Consider the following 16,750-nt stretch of genomic DNA (forward strand, 5'->3'; position numbering starts at 1 on the left):
ACCCACACGGAGGTCTGAGTGACAGTGTGGTGTGACAAGAAACGGGCACTGGTCACCTCCAGGGGCTGCACCAGAAGGCCTTATTAAAAGAAAAAAATTCTCTTTATCAGAGTGTAGTTGCTATTAGAAGGCTTCTCTTTATAAGCCTCTCTGCCGTTTCTCAAATGGCCACCAGGACACACTTTTATAGCTCAATAACATTCGTATAAAATTAGAAAACAGAATCTCTTGAGTTTTTGTTCTAGGATCTGATTTTTTTCTCTACTCTCATTTACGACCTCAAAGACTCCAGGTGTGTGAAAGCCAACACCTTCTGGCAAAGTCTGACACTAAATTCATTTGTGCCAGGGCTCAGCAAGGGCAGCCCTGGCCTGGTGGCTGCAAGGAGCTCCAGGATCCAAGGGCCAGGCGCCAGAGGGCGCGGAGCCCCGAGGGTTAGGAACCCACCTGAGGTGCCCCCGGTTGACAGTCACCACACATCCCACTGATTCTCTAACGGCTTTGTATTGGACAAGTGACTTCCCAGGTGGCTCAGACAATAAAGTGTCTGCCTACAATGTGGGAGACTCAGGTTCGACCCCTGGGTCGGGAAGATCCCCTGGAGAAGGAAATAGCAACCCACTCCAGCACTGTTGCCTTGAAAATCCCATGGATGGAGGAACCTGGTAGGCTGCAGTCCATGGGGTCACAAAGAGTCGGACATGACTGAGTGACTTCACTTTTTTTTTATCGGAATTGGGGGCCATAAATGAGAAGGCGTGTGCAGGCAGTGTCCCCGTCTAGGAAATGAGTCCACTCCCTCCCACATTGGCTCCCAGGGCCCAGCCCTTCCACCCATCTCTCCACCCCGCCTCTTTTTGCCTAAGCAGTTCCTGGGGGACTAGAATGGTCTCTATCCACTGTACCCCCAGTCCAGGCACCTTCCACAAACTCGTCACCAGCTCCCCGAAGTAACCTCCACCCCCCAGTCTGACCTTGAGCACCCCAGGTGCCTCCTCTGCCCACTTCCCACCTCGTGGCTCAACAGGCCCCGTGACAGCAATGGGAGCAGGAGGCAGCCGGTGCCAGGAGCTGGACCCGGGAAGCAATGAAAGGCGGGGGTGGTGGGCCCCAGTCTGAAATGAGTGTCTTTATTGCTTGTACCGTACAAATACGAGGAGATGGGGACAGGCCAGTGGGGAGGAGGAAGAATTGTCAGATTAACGACATACACACACAGGAAAGAAGTACCCCACCCACCCAAACCACCCAGAATGTCTCTCTGTGAACTACCTACAGGAGGTGGGGTGGGGAGAGCAAAACCACAAAATCTAAAGTCCAAACACCCAGAGATGTTGGGGGGCAGGGGGGCAGGGCAACAAGTGGACCGCAGGCGTGGCTCCCCTGCTAGGCCAGCGCCCCTCCCCCTGGGGATGAAGTGCTTGAGCCAGGGGCGGGGCCCGAGTCCACTCACGCCACACACACACACACACACACACACACCCCATGTGCACCCGGCACCCCAGATGCACAGGGGCGCCCACACACACAGTCTGAGGCACAGACGGGAGTGCCCACAGCACTGACACATTCACCTTAAGGCTGCAGAACGTGGGGCCTGGAGAGGGGGAGAGATTGAGGGGGCCCCTCCCTCGGCATGGGCCCGACCCCCACCTCCACCCCCTCTTCAACCCAAGTCCGCGGGGCGGGCCCAATACTGTCTCGGTGCGAGATGTGTAACAGCCGAGGCTGGCGCCCCTCCGCCCCAAGCAGAGAGAAGGGGGAGACCCCAACCCCCATCCTCGGAAGGGGCTGGGGTCAGGCCCGGGCTCCAGCGGGAGGTAAGGCCGGCCGGGAGGAAGCCCTGGTAAGGCACGGGGCTGGCGGGTGGGGAGGCTTGCCCCCGTCGTGTTCCTCCTGCCTCATCCACAGGGTCAGGAGAGCAGCTGAGGGGGCGGGGAAGACAGGGCCAGGCGGCCGTGCCCGCTCCGGGTTCCCCGAGGGGAGAGCAGGCCCCATCCACGCGAGGGAGCCTGGACCCCCATCTTGCACGCAGCTTTCACAGGTCCGTGCTACTCCCCCACCCCCGGTCCCTGGACATTATTGCTTTTTCGCCCCCACAGGAGGAGGGGGCCTGATTGCCCCCCGCCAGGCCACTCGGAGCCTGACGACAGGGCCAGGAAGGCAGCCTCTGACAGGAGCAGCTGCGCGGAGGTGGGCTGCCCGCGGGCTCCATGGCTCCACGCTTCGCCCCTCACGGGGGCTTTATGTTGATTAAAAACCGGAATCTCTCCCACTGCCCAAATGCCTGGTCCTGGGCAGGCAGAGGAGAGGCTCCCGAGTCCTGGTCTGTAACAAAGGTGAGGGCAGGACGGGATCCTGGAGGCAGGGCCGTGAGGACCGCTGAGGTGAGTTTGGCAGAGGGCTGAGGGAAAAACTGGAAAGGGGGGGGAAGGAGGTGAGGGATGGGGACACAAACAAAAAAGGCAAAATAAAAAGTTGGAAAAAAAAAAAAAAAAAGAAAAGAAAAAGCCCCCGGCGGTGATGGCAGCAGCCTGCGTGCGTCCCGTGGCGGTGGCTCACTCTCGGATGCTGGCCGAATACGAGAACTGGGGGAAGTGCGTCCGCTGGTCCAGCTCCAGCGAGCCCAGGCTGTCATCTGCAGGGGTCGGTGGATGGAGATGGGGGAGAGCTGGCCGGGAGCAGGCCCAGGCCCCCTGGCCAGCCCCCGGCAGGGCTGCAGCCAGGCCACAGCGCAACCCCCAGGGACAGAACGCGGACTGAGGCTGAATGGCCTGCCTCCCTCTCAGGCACAGCCCCACCCCTGGGCCGGCGCCCCGGCCTGCTCCCCCAGCCTCCCAAGCACCCCCCAGCTTCTCTGACTCGGTCACACCAGGGTCTCGCCCAGACCTCTGTGGTCCAGTCTCCTGCCCTGGGCACCACTCCCGTCCTCAACCACCCTTCCTCCAAAGCAAGGCGGTCTCCTCTTCTGCTCAAATCCCTCCCTGGCTCATCTTCACTTCTCCCAGTGGCCCCCCGATTCTGCTGCTCGCCCTTCCCTGCTTCGTTCCGACCTCCGCGACGCTCCCATTTCTGGGAGTCCTGTGTGCCATTCCTCGTGCCAAGAACTCAGCTGCCCTGTCTCCTTCAGGAAGCCCTCCCTGACTCACAGTCCAAGGCAGGCGTTTCCCCGGGCTCCTCCAGACCCGTACTCCTAACACCACAGGCCTGACCACTCTGGGCTGTCACCCCACCTGGACTCTGAGTTCCCTGAGGGCAGGGCCCAGGGCTGTCTCGTCACTGCTGTGTCTCCAGCACGGCCCAGCACTGGGCGGGGGAAGTAAGAACTCAAAACAGCTACAGAATCATTGGAACCATCGATGCAGCCCCAAAGCCCTGAGCAGTGAGGGAGACGACGATGGGCACTGACCACTCCTCCAGGGTCTCCTGCCCAGAATCCCCCTCTAAGTGCTGCAGCCACTGGTTCCTGGCGACCCTCACCGGGTCCACTGGTGGGCCGACAGTGAAAGCCTTGGCAAGCTCAATGTAGGGTAAACTGCTCAGACACGGAGAGGGTCCTGTGAACTTCCTCCCGGAGAACTGGGTCAAGAGCAGAACCCCCGAGCCCCGCTTCCAAGCCAGGCCCATGGGAGTGGGGGCCTCAGACACTCACAGCGGTCCGGGGGCGTCACTGTGATGGACTGGGCGGTGAACTCATCATCAAAGTACCTTGTGTCGACCTCAGACGTGACCTGAGGCTTGAAGGGTGGCAGGAGCTGTGGAGAGGAGTCCAGCCTCAGGTCCCTGAGGAGCGGAGGCCTCGGCCAAGGTGACCCAGGAGAGGCTGGGCTCCTGTGGGCAGCAGGCAGGCAGTGGGGCTCACCTTCTTCTGGACCACGTCCTGCCAGTTGATACTGAGGAAGAACCTGTGCTCCATGACCTCCTTGGCATCGCTGGGCCCCCCGCCGAGCCTGGGCAGAGACGGCCATGAGCACCTGCCTCCCGGGGCAGCCGGGTCCTGGGAGACGCGCTTTCGGTACGGGCCCTGATAACCTTTAACGACTCCACCTTTAACATTCTGGGACACTCCACCACCTCACAGAGGAGGGATCTGGGGCTCAGGGAGGGAGTCCCTGTGCCCAGGGTCAGAACCTGGAGATTCCAACCTGGCCCCAGGGACGGGGATGCAAGCTGAGAGGGTACGCTCTGCAGATGGCTGCTTCACATCCTGGCTGTCACCCTGGGCCAGGCACAGCCACCCTGCTCCTTAGCGTCCCCGGGAGAGAAGGCAGGGCAGGCTTGGCCAAGGGAGCGCCCGACGTGCCAGCTGCAGGGCCGATCAATCAACACACAGCAAGCACTCCCCGGATGTGTGCACCCGTGGACGCTGCCCCTGCAGGCCGAGGGAAGTGGCGGCGCTGGGCTGGGCAGGGCAGGCAGGGGCCAGCCCTCACCTCTGCTTAGGGTCCTTCTTAAGCAGCCCAGCAAGCAGGGACTTGGCCTCGGGGCTGAGCGTGCGCGGGAAGCGGATCTCCTCCATGAGGATGAGCTCGAAGAGGCGCTCGTGATCCTGGTTGTAGAAGGGCAGGCGGCCGCACATCATCTCGTACATGACCACGCCCAGCCCCCACCAGTCCACCGCCCGGCCATAGTCATTGTCCTCCAGCACCTGAGTGGGGAGGGGCAATGAGGGGCCACCGAAGGAACCGCAGCCCAGCCCTCAGGGGCCTGGGCTGAGGGGCCCCGCCTCCCCTGGCCTTCCAGCCCCAGACACCTCGGGCGCCAGGTACTCAGGGGTCCCACAGAAGGTCTTCATGGTGGCCCCGTCACTGATGCCCTCCTTGCACAGGCCGAAGTCGGTGATCTTGATGTGGCCATCCTTGTCCAGCATGAGGTTTTCCAGCTGCAGGAAAAGTCAGAGTGTCAGGGACATAGCTATCTCAGGGTTTCCTGCCACCCCCGAAACCCCACATGCCCCTGCCCTTCCCTGGGGTGGGGGGTTGTGGCCTGGGGGGTGGGGGTGGCAGGGCCAGGGGGAGGGGTCAGAGAGCAACCCGCCCCCACAAGGAGTCAGGCTGGCTGAGGCTCGGGGGGAGGAGTCAGACCCAGCACCTCCCCAGCCCCTGCCACCCCCAGGGAGCTGGGAAGACAGGGCAGGGGGAAATGGGAGCCAGGTCCTGCCCGACCGGCTTCCCCCACTGTGGGTGGTGGTGGTCACACTTCAGGCATGAGGAATACTGAACACTATCTATTTTTTCCTGATCTTAACACAAATGGGCACTTCAGTGGGCCTGTGTAACCTCCACCGAGTCAAGAAACAGCCCCCCAGCCCTAGGTGCCCCGCTGCATTATTAGCCACCACCTCCTCCAACAGAAAAGGGAGTTCATTTCTGTGCTTCTCTTCATAGTGTTTCCCACCTACGTATACACTCTGAGTGACTCAGACTCATCTCAGCTGTTCTGGCGGCCCCTCAGCCTCAGCCCGTGAGACCGGAGCCTGTCCTCCTGAACTGCGGTACAGATGGTGTGGCTCCACCACAATGTCTTCTGTCCCCTCTCCCACAGTGGGCACTTGGGAGGCTTCCATCTGGGGTTAGCGTACACAGAGCCGCTGAGCGTCCACGTGGAGACGCACACAGGCGCCTGTTCTGGCGCACGCTCCCAGGGCAGAACGACGGGCTCTCAGCGGACATGTGTGCTAAGCGCTGGTGGACTCTGCCAGGCCATCTTCTAAAGAGCCTGGATCAATTGACACCCTCTCGCCGTTGCTCCCAGGAGGCCTGGAAGGGCCCCACGCAGGCCACCTGCCCAAGACCACCACCTTGGGCCTCGGTGGGAGGCTCAGCTCCAAGAAGGACAAGACAGACCCTCCATGGAGGGGAAGCTCAGCAGATGGGAGGGCGGCCCGGGCGCGGCCTGCTCACCTTGATGTCGCGGTACACCACGTCCCGCGAGTGCAGGTACTCCAGGGCTGAGACTATCTCCGCGCCGTAAAAGCGGGCCCGCTCCTCTGTGAAGACACGCTCCCGCGACAGGTGGAAGAACAGCTGCCGGCGGAGGGAGGCAGCAAGGGTGAGACCCCTGGCCCAGAGGAGGGGAGGATGGCACCCAGCCCGGTGACATGGTGACACCTGCCCCACGAACTGCGAGGGACGGTGAGGACCACGTGAGGGATGGAGAGGGCCGCGCTAGGGACGGTGAGCACAAGAAACTCACGTGAGCGACAAAAAGAAAATGGGCAAGGGATAAAGAAGGAAGGCTAGACAACAGGTGCCAAGTGGAGAGTTGGGGGGGGTTGCAGGAGGGGGCAGGCGAACGAGGGAGCGACAGCAAGGAGGCAGAAGAGCACAACTCGTGCGCGAGCGGAAACAAGCTGTGAGACGAGACCACGTGGGAGAGGAAGCCGGCGGGTCACGCCGGGCGGAGGGGGCTGCGAGGGACGAGAGAGGGCGACAGGCGGGCACGGTGGGCGCTGACGTCTCTCGTCAGCGGACCTTGCTGCAAGCAGAGGATGGGGGATCCTGACCCACAGACCCTTTCTCTGCAGCCTGTAAGAATGTCCTTGCGGCACCATCGGCCACCACCCCACAGTCCTCTGGGCCTCAGTCTGTATCCCGCCCACCAACTCACTAAACGTGTGAACTCGGACGAGCCACTTAACGTCTCTGAGCCTGTCTCCCCACCTGCCTCAGGGGGAGGGAGTGAAAGTAAAAAGATAACACTCCAGTAAGTCTCCCTCTGCCCCCCACTCCCGGGAAGGAGAAATCCAGAAGGGCAGGCCGGGGGTTGGGGGCAGACCTCGCCACCGTTGGCATACTCCATCACGAAGCACAGGCGGTCGTGTGTCTGGAAGGCGTACTTCAGCGCCTGCGGGAAAGAAGGTGGCGGCATGGAGGTGGGAAGATGCGGGCTCTCTGCTGGGTCCCAGGAGACATGGGCGCTGCTGATTCCCTCCCCGCCCTCTCCCCAAAGCCCCGGCCAGGGTTGTGGGAATAACGTGACTAGGGTTCAAATCGCACCTTCACTTTTTGTGGGGAGTGAGGGAGCTCCTGGCTCTGACAGCAGGGAAGGGGTTACAGGGCTCAACGATCCTGTCCTCTGCCTCTAAATAAGCCTCCAAGAGACACAGCCAGGGCACAAACTATGTTCTGAGCAACCACGGCTGTTTCACGTCTCTCTTCCTCCCATTTTACAGTCCAGTGTGTTAAACTTAGGGGCTTCCCTGGTGGCTCAGTGGTAAAGAATCTGCCTGCAATGTAGGAGACCCAGGTTCAGTCCCTGGGTGGGGAAGATCCCCTGGAGAAGGGAATGGCAGCCTACTCCAGTATTCTTGCCTGGAGAATCCCATGGACAGAGGAGTGTTAAACTTACACACACACGCCAGGTTTGCTGGCTGGGCATTGGCAGTGGCTTGGGAGCCAACTTCCCAGAAAGCCTGGACAAGTGATTCTCCAACAAACAAGTAGCTCTCAAACTGTACTCTAAGGAGCCCGACAGAGTTCCTCAGAGGACCCTGAGGTGACCCCCTGCTCAAAAAAACTCTATTGCTCCCTGTTTTCTACACTGAAGAACCTCGTAAGGTTTCATTTGAACAAGTGCTTTGGTTCAGTAGGCCATTTGAACAGCAAGTGAGCTACAGAAACGACCCTTAAACCATTTTCCACCTAGTTCCTTCAACTGACGTCTGCTGGCCTCGATGGAGACTGTTGCCCAAAGAGGTGTCTGTCTCCTCAGCCTAAGTTGACAGGCAGCACAGTGATGGTACATCTGCCTCTGGGATTACTTCCTAAAACTCAACCCGCTGGACTAAGCACCTCTAACCCATACGGAGAGAAGCCAGGCTCTCCTGGGGCCATTTCATAATCTGGTATCATCAGACGGCTGAGGGGTTGACACGAAGCCACCGTCTGTAAAGAAGCTGCCGCCCTGGTGTCTCAGTTCAGGCCACCTGGGGAGGCCATACAGCTGCACCCCCACCACCAAGCCAACACCAGTCCACGCTCCCCAGAGCCAGGGGTCATGACTTTCTCTGAGCTCTGTCCTAAGGGCGGCCTGGACGCCCCACGTGTGCGCCCTGCCTGAGACGGAGTGTTACTCACGGTAAGGAACGGGTGCCTGGTGTTCTGCAGGACCCGGCTCTCGGTGACCGTGTGGGCAACTTCATCCTGCAAACAGAGGCTGGGTGAGGGGCTGGAGGGCAGCACCATGCCGGCCTCACACCCCGCCTCCAGCCTGAGAAGATGGGGAAGGAACGGGTTGGTGAACTCCAACTCCGTTCCTAACCAACGCAGAGAACATGAATTATCACTCACATGCCCTAATGAAATACCAGACCCAGACAAGACCACTCAGTGACTCGCTGTCAAAACCACCAGGTGAAAAGCTAATGGAGACTTCTGACAAGGGAGGATCCCGCTGTCACCACCTGGACCCACAGGCCAAGTCTGACATCTGCAGGTGGGGGAGCAGACATGGTGTTCCTATAAATGGTGGCGACCCTATAAACATTCTTGAACGACCCGGCTCTAGTCAGGACTCTAGGCTGTGAGCAATGGCTCCCGGTGTGTGGTCCCTACACTGGCAGCATCGGTGTCACCTCGGAATTTAGGAAAACACAAATTATCAGGCCCCGCCTTGGACCCACGAATCAGAAACTTGGGGTGCGGGCCCAGCACCGATGTCACAGGTCCCCCTCCCCAGACTCTAAGAGGGGCTTGAATTTTGTGTCTGTGTGGGCCCAGAGAGCGGCGGTGCCCGGACACCTGCTCTCCCTCCACGGGGCACGTCTGTCTCCAGGGATGCCGTGGTAACATCGGCAACCAAGTCTAAGAATGTTTCTGACTCACAACTCGGGTGGAGGGCTGCCCTGGTAGGGGCTAGGGATGCGGGGGCACACCACACAGGGCACATCACAGCCTCCCTGGCAGAGAGTGGTCTGGTCTCAAGTGTCACAGCTAAGGCTGAGAAGCCCTGCCCCGCACCCACGACATCTAGGGCTTGTTAATTTTTGTTGGACATGATCACAGTGCCACGATCACAGTCTTTAAGATCATCACCTGTTAAAGATAGACATCTAAGCATGTATGGCTGGGAATCTCTGATACCTAGAACATGCTTTAAGGTACTCCAGAACAAAAAGAGACGAGGGCAGAGCTAATGAAACAAGACTGGCCAAATGGTAATGTTGAAGCTAGGTGACTAGACGGGGCAATTCACTATATTTTTCTTTAAAAATTTTTACATATTTTAAGAATTTCCTAGTTTAAAAACTTTAAATAAGAAAAAAGGAACAGAATTCCATTTCCAGCCCAGCCTCCTCCTCAGACACCCTGAGCCAAGGTCCCCGCCCTAGTGGACCCCCAGGCCCTGCTAGGTGAGGCCCCTGTTAAGACTTTCTCCTTCTTCCTCCCTGGTGTCCAGAGGGTGGGGGACTCAGCAGGCAGGGCCACACTCTCTGAGCCTCAGGCTCCCCTACTCTGGGGCCCCACAGGACTAAGCAGTGGTTCTGGGGGTGGGGGGGACACAGCAGCAGACGCAGGAGGCGTCCCGCCTGGTGTGTGCTCCTGGACCACAGGCACGCTCCGGGCTGGGCTCCAAGACAGCTGGCCCACAGTAGCCCGGGGAGGGCCTACCTTGGCGATGATCACCTCCTTCCGCAGGATCTTCATGGCGTAGTAGCGGCCGGTGGCCTTCTCCCGCACCAGGATGACCTTGCCAAAGGTGCCCTTGCCCAGGAGTTTGAGATAGTCGAAGTCATTCATGGTCTGCCCGGGATGGGGAGAGAGTCGGGCAGTCAGAGCTTGGCGTGTGGCCCGTGGGAAGAAATTTTAACAAAGAGAAGAGAAAATTCAAAGGATACTATTGCCAAAATGCCCAGGCGGGAGCAGGGAGGCCCCAGGCAGCAACTGTTTGTTCTGAAGTGGCCTTCAGACTGAGGCTCTCCCACCATCGGCTTTCCCTGGCATGGGGCCCTGGGGGGCTGGGCCAGGGCTCTGAGGTGGGGCACAGCGGTCTTCACCACCACTCAGGATGAGGCTGCCCCACATCCCGTGGGCCCAGGGCAGTACCGCGCCATCTACCACCTGAAATCACCACACCCACAGGGCAGTCAGGAGGTGTCCGGGCCGGGGCCCTGCGCTCCTGGTTCAGAATTCCAGGGGGCAGGGCTGAGAGGAGAGGGGTGCTCAGACCAGCAGGCCTCAACCTCCCCGCTCCAGCACTCACCACCTTGGCCCGCGCCTTGCTAACTGCCACCTCCATCTCCTCGGCCGCAGACGAGTCGCTGGGGGAGCCGCACTTGTAGTCCATGGGGTCCTCCCCCGGGCCCCGCTGCTTGAGGCTGTTGGCAACCATCTGGATGGCCCGCATCCACTCCTCCCTGTGTGAGCACACGTCTGGGGATGAGTCCTAGGGCGCCTGGGCCTCAGGGCAGGAGGGGCTGAGCCCCATGAGCAAATGACTCAACACCTTCCAGCATTCTGGGGAGATCTGCCTGACCGAGGGGAGCGGAACTGTTACAGGCCCCTCTAGCTGTGGCAGATCGGGAGATGGCAAGACTAGAATAAGAACAGAGACTATCCGTGTATCCAGCAGGGGCCTGACCCAAGGGCCACTTGAAATAGAGGAGCAATTCATGACCAGAGGGGAGACTGCCTTTCCTCACGGGCTCTGAAAACTAAGCTGCCTTCCTGAGCCTTGAACCAGGGAGACAGTGCTCCTCTGACGCCTTGGGAATGAATGATGAGCTCATGCGTACAAGTGACCAGTGTTTTGTAAAAGAAAACCAAGAACAGAAGGAAGCGTTCATTCACCAAAGAAGGTGGAGATCTTACAAGGCAAGAGCTGACCAACAGAACCCCCTGGAGGTGCCTGTCTGGGGATGGGTGGCTCACGGGCCATCCTGCTGGGACTGGGGCGGGGTGGGGAAGACGCTGGCAAACAGGGAAGCAGGTCCCAGCAGAAGGGAGACAGGTTTAAGAACAATAAACTAGTTCTGTCACTCATGATTTAAACTCGCTGGGAAAGAATTTTCTTTTGATACTCGCAACAGACTGGTCTGTAGAGACGGGAAAATACATCTAGGAGAAATAAGTAAAAAAAAGCCTGCTGTGCTCATTCATGTCTGACTTTGTGATCCCATGGGCTGTAGCCCACCAGGACTACTCTGTCCATGGGATTTTCCAGGCAAGAATACTGGAGTGGGTTGTCATTTCCTTCTCCAGGGAATCTTCCCAATCCAGGGAATGAACCCACGTCTCCTGCATCTCCTGCATTGGCAGGCAGATTTGTTACACTGAGCCACCTGGGAAGCCCAAGTAAAAAAGACCACACACCAAAAAGAAAAAAGTATGAGGCTAAATGATGCTAAATTGCTTGGACCCACTAGTTTGGACCCACTACACAATTTTAGGGGTCAGCCCAACATCTGTTGAGCCCCCCGCGGATTTTGATCATGTCTGTAAAAGCCATGTGACCAGCCCTGGCTGAGCCCCACGGCTTGCTGAGCAAAAGCAGCACCCAAGTCCCAGGGTCCCAGTTCACACCAGAAGCTCTGCCTCTCTCCTGGCCTCACTCACTCAAGAAGACCTCGCTTCCTAAGACAGTTGAAAGAGTCCCAGGAGCACGATTATCAAGGGCTGGTGCAGGGGCCCTTCCCAAGCCCGAGCGGAGTCTGGGAGCCCCAGACGCCATGTGTGTCTGCCCAAGGGCAGGGCTTTGGGGCTGGTGTGACCCAGCCCCCGGCAGGTACTCGGAAGACACGTGGGGAATGGCTGAGAGAGGCAGCCAAAGCCCTGGGTGGCCCTAAGCCTGCTGCACACCCAGGCCGAGCGGCGCGAGCCTCTCCCCTCCCCGACCCAATACCTCAGGCGGGTATTTCTCAATGGGTTTCACCCAAGCCCTCCTTGGAACAAGTAATGGGACAAATCCCTGGCCCTACATTAATATTCCTGTTTCCAAAAACTGGGGGGGAGGGGAGCATACCCTGCGACACACTCTATCAGATCAGAACTGTCCTCTCAGAAATCTGAAAATGCTGAATTTGGGTATATGGCCATGGATTGAAGAAAAAAAAAATCACCCATCTCCTAAAATAGGCTGAATATACTTAAAAAAAAAAAGGCATATACCTCACATGTAGAGATCGTGAGGGACTGCCACATGGAAAAAGCAATTTGCAGGCCAAGATGTGCATGTACTATTGTCTGTCTATAAGGGAGGAAGAGACAGTCCACCCTCAGGAGCCTGAGTGGACAAGAGATGGAGCCTCCACAGTGCGGGAGGGGCACCAGAAGCAGGGGACAGCAGAGCTGGGGCTCAGACAGCAGCCCTGGTACTGGGGCGAGCCCCTGCCCCCAGCTCGCCCCCTCCTCAGCACCCAGGCAGCACTGAGACACTGGGGAGCTGCCATGTACAAAACCTGCACCCAGAGAAAGTTCTTGCCTCAAGGAAGGGGCTAAAGATTACATTGGAGGGGCCTGGGCCCGTCCCACCCGGAGCCGGAACCCACAGGGGTGCACACGGAGCCTGGTTGGGGGTGACTCTCCGCCGCCTGACACGTCCTGGATCTGGTTCCAACTGGACTGAGGTGGCATGGTTGCGGCACTCAGAATTTCAGAGAAAAGGCAAGGGCCTCTGTCCAGGCACCTCCTCAAGGGCTTGCAACATGGTGTCTGGGGCAGAGGGGAGCTTCCTCCCCGGGCTGGGGCTGATGGGCCTTCCATCCCTCAAAGGAAAGCTCCCAGGGAAACGCTGAGGAAAATAATGGTTCCAGACACACCACCTCACTCCATGCTCCTTAAGAGGGCTGCAGAGGGAGCAGCCGTGCTCCCGATGGGAAACTGAGGTGCGCGGAGGTGGGTCTCCTGTGGGGGTTCCACAGTCAGGAGGCTGTGGCGCTGAGACCCACACTCGGCGCTCCGCCAGGCCCTCCAGCCCAGGGGAATGGCGCTTGGGGCACTCACGGGCGGGCTCAGGGACACCACCCTGCATGCACAGAGTCCAAGGGCACGGCAACGGCAAGCTGCCTCTCAGGAGCCCTGACCCCGCCATGTTTCCAGCCCACCTTCCGAGAGGGCCCCCCTCACTAAACAACACACGGCCCTCCACTTGCTCCCAGAGCTGCTGAAGTGCTTTACGTGAAGTAACTCCTTTTGAGTCCTCCCTGCATACCTCTGAAGGAGGTACTATTATTCACCTCTTCTTACAGACAAGGAGACTGAGGCACAGAGGGGTTGACAGTTACCCAGTGGCAGTCAGCAAGCAGAGGCCCAGGGACACAAACCCAGCCAGGCTCTGCAGGGCGGCGGCAGGCAGGGGAGCTGGGCCTGATCTCACCCCACTGCCAAATGGCCGTGGGACCCTGGGCGGCCTCACTTCTAGGACCTCCATCTGCCCCTCATGTTCCCTGGGCCTGACACCACGGCTGAGAGGACAGACTCTGGAGCTGGAAGGCCTAGAGGGAATCCGGGCTCTGCCCCTTCCGGAGGCAACCATGGGTGGGCCACCTGACTTTCCCAGGGCTGTCCAAGGAAGGAAGGAGACACCGACATCCAGTGCTCAGGACAGAGCGAACACCTCAAAGGGCTGTGAGGAGTCCCCAGCCAGTCCCTCCTGAGTGGCTTCTGGGTGCCAGCCTTCTTCCGGGCGCTGGGGGTGCAGCAGGGAACCAGCCCCATTGGAGCTCCAGGCCCAACATGCAAGACACCTGTGTCAAGGCTCCAAGGCAGAGGCCAGAGAGAAAGCCCCTGCTCAGGGTGGTCAAGGAAGGCCTCTCCAAGGAGGTGGCACATAGTCAGGACCTGGAGGACTTCCCTGGAACGTGGGGCCTCCCCAGGGCCAAGAACAGACACTTGGCTGTGAAATAAGTGAAATGGAGGGGAGGAGGCAGCCCTGTGAAGTGTCAGGAGGGAAAAGAATCCAGGCAGAGTGACCAGCATGGTGAAGGCCCTGAGGAGGAAGCCTGGGGTGCCTGTGGAAAGCCCAGCAGGTGCCAGCCTGGCTGGAGCCAACCGAGAGAGAGGAATGGAAAGGATGAGAGCAGGAGGGAGGCCACGGCGTGAAGGAGTTAAGTCTTGATCCTTCACATCACAGAAGTCCTGGAAGGGTCTATCAGGGCTGACAGGACCTGACTTAAGTCAGCAGCTGCTGTGTGGAGTATGGGCTGAGAGTCTCAAGAGGAAGCACAAGGCTGGTCCCACGGCAAGAGGAGAGGGTGACAGAGGATTTGGAGGCGAGAAAACGTGGCATGACTCTATGGGCCCCCCGAGCCAAGACGCTTCCACATCCTCCTAGCTCCTCACAATCACTGAGCCCCACCGGGACAGCGGCACAGTAACTGGTCTGACTCCAGATCCTGGGCCCCAGCCCTGGGCCACCCGGCTGAGCAGAATGAATTGCACCCTGGAGGGAAGGCCAGTGGCCTGGAGGTGACAGGGCTGTCCTCGTCACAGCCTCGGGAAGAACAGCTGACTGCTGGTCTGACGCCAGATGGGGCCCTCTCTCCTAACCAGGGTCCTCCTCTGAACCAGAGGGGTGTTCACAGCTGGAGGCATCTGGGGTCCCCCTCTGCTCAGACACTCTCAGATGGGCTGCCTTGGCTGATTCAGGCCCAAGCCCTGCTTGGCAAGCAAAACATAAGGCTCTTCAGATCTTCTTCCTTCTTTTATTCTGTACCTCTCTGGGCATTGGTCTCACCATTATTATGTCTGTTTAGCAGGTAAGGAACTCCTGCCTAGAAATGTTGTGAGGATAAGTGAATTAATACATGTGAAGACCTTAGAACAGGGTCTGGCTCAACAGAGCATTAGTCATAACTGTTATTTTATTCATTTCACAAATATTTACTGAACACCTAGTTATGTTCCTGGCACAAATAAACAGAAAATGTCACAACAGGTAGGACAGATGTTATGAAGACAAATAAAGCAGACTAAGGGTAACAGTCATGGAAGGCAGGCAGGACCCTCCAAGAATGTGGCATCCATCTGAGCAGAGACCCCACAAAGTTAAAAGCAGAAATATAATGACATCTGGGGAAAGAGGATTCCAAGCAAAGGAAATAGCAAGTGCAAAGGTCCTGAGGTAGGAAGTGTGCCTGGCATGTTTAAGGAACAGCATGGAGGCCACGGTGGCAAAAGTGAGGGAACTGGTGGCAGGAAAGTGTTCTGAGGCCAGATCATGCAGGTCTTTGTAGAACAGGGCACATCAGCTTTGGCGTTTACTCCAAGTGAGACTAAGAGCCTCAGAGTTCTAAACAGAGAAACTGCACGCTAAGATTTCCATTAAAAAAGATCACACTAATGTGATGCCCTGTTAAATATTCCTGCCAAGACCAGGGGTCGGCCAACTTCTCCTGGAAAGTGCCGAAGAGTAAATATTTTAGGCCTTGCAGGTCACACAGTCTCTGTTACAACTCAGTCACTTCTCAGTTCTGCCACAGGACAGCAAAGAGCAGTCACAGATAATTGGTAAGTGAATAGGCATGGTGTTCCAATAAAACTTTATTTATAAAAATAGGAGGCCAGGCCATAGTTTGCCTACCTTGATTCAGACCTAATTTCCAGTTTACAGGAAATACAGGCACAGAAGAACAAAGAGAACAGTGCCAAAAGACAATAATATGACACATGCAGAGTACGGGGCATCCTACAAGACAACCAGCCTGGCTTGTCAAAAAAGAAAAAAAAAAAAATCATGTCGTGGCAGGGGAAGAGACACAGAGGTTAAACTAGATTAAAACGGGACACAGACAGCATGTACCTTGGTTTATCAAATCCTAGTCTGAAAAACAACATTTTGAGGACAACTGGGGAAATTTAACTATGGCTCAGATCTGGGGAGGACGTTAGTAAATATTAATGTTACAAATAATCACCTCTGGTGTGATAAGGGCACCAAGATTCTGTAGAAGAAACTCCTTATTCTTAGGCGATGCCTGCTGATCTATTAAGGAGGAAAGTGTCACGAAGTATGAACAGAAGTTCAAGTTTCAGCATAAAATGCAGCCACATGAGGCCAGCATGGCACACGCTCAACTGCTGAACCTAAGCGCAGGGGATCTAGCTGTTCATTTGAGACAGTGGTCTTTTACCTGTTCCGTCCGTCCTGAAACAACAAGTCATGGCAGGGAGCTGCGCTGGGGAGAGCCCGCTGGGGGAGGAAGCGAGCAGGCTGCCGTAGCGGCCACCACTCACCAGAGTGGCCCCGTCGGCCCCCCACCACCCCACCCCCCCCCCCACCCCCCCCACCGCTCCTCAGGCTCAGGCCTGGCAAAGCAGCGAGCACAGTCACGAACAGAGCAGCCTCCCTCTCCTGGGTTTCTGACTCGTACCTTCCCTAGGGTTAAGGTCAGGAATCTGGGGTCTGGTCTCAGAGCGACCCCATCAGATTTCTCTCCAGAGGCAGCAGCAGGTACTAAGAAAAGGAGGAAAGTGGGGGCACTCCAGTCCCTACGGTCTTGGTAAAGGGATTCTTCCCCACGCCAAAGAGCATGGCATTACGAAAATGGAAACTAGAGTAGGTCTCTTGCTACTAAAACTCTGCCGGCTCCCCACGGCTCCTGCTCCAGGCTTGCAAAGTGTGTGCCAGGTACTGCTGAGTCCAGGGCTTCCTGTTTATCATCCCCCTGAATCTTTCAGCAACCCTGTGACAAACCCCAATTGATTCACTGCTTGCCAAGCCCTGTGGGGACCTCCATCTGGAGCCCAGGCGCCGGCTGAGCTCGCCAGCTTCAAGGCCTCCGCTTCCCCTCTTCCAAGACCCCTAGCCCTGA

General features: G+C 57.8%; 1 protein-coding gene across 3 annotated transcripts in view; it reads right to left on the reverse strand.

Moving 5' to 3' along the window:
• Window positions 1-1,109: 1,109 nt before the first annotated feature.
• AKT2 (AKT serine/threonine kinase 2) overlaps window positions 1,110-16,750 on the reverse strand; it is a 46,819-nt gene continuing 31,178 nt past the window's right edge. For all 3 annotated transcript variants that reach the window (XM_043899168.1, XM_043899167.1, XM_043899169.1), the window contains 10 exons: window positions 10,204-10,357; window positions 9,612-9,743; window positions 8,079-8,144; window positions 6,778-6,846; window positions 5,904-6,026; window positions 4,754-4,882; window positions 4,434-4,648; window positions 3,863-3,950; window positions 3,653-3,755; window positions 1,110-2,638 (listed from right to left, as the gene is read on the reverse strand). In XM_043899168.1, coding sequence (XP_043755103.1) covers window positions 2,559-2,638; window positions 3,653-3,755; window positions 3,863-3,950; window positions 4,434-4,648; window positions 4,754-4,882; window positions 5,904-6,026; window positions 6,778-6,846; window positions 8,079-8,144; window positions 9,612-9,743; window positions 10,204-10,357 — 1,159 coding nt within the window. In that variant the 3' untranslated portion in view covers window positions 1,110-2,558. The remainder of the gene's footprint in view (window positions 2,639-3,652; window positions 3,756-3,862; window positions 3,951-4,433; window positions 4,649-4,753; window positions 4,883-5,903; window positions 6,027-6,777; window positions 6,847-8,078; window positions 8,145-9,611; window positions 9,744-10,203; window positions 10,358-16,750) is intronic.

The sequence above is a fragment of the Cervus elaphus genome, chromosome 4, assembly GCF_910594005.1.
Source record: "Cervus elaphus chromosome 4, mCerEla1.1, whole genome shotgun sequence".
Classification (NCBI taxonomy): domain Eukaryota; kingdom Metazoa; phylum Chordata; class Mammalia; order Artiodactyla; family Cervidae; genus Cervus; species Cervus elaphus.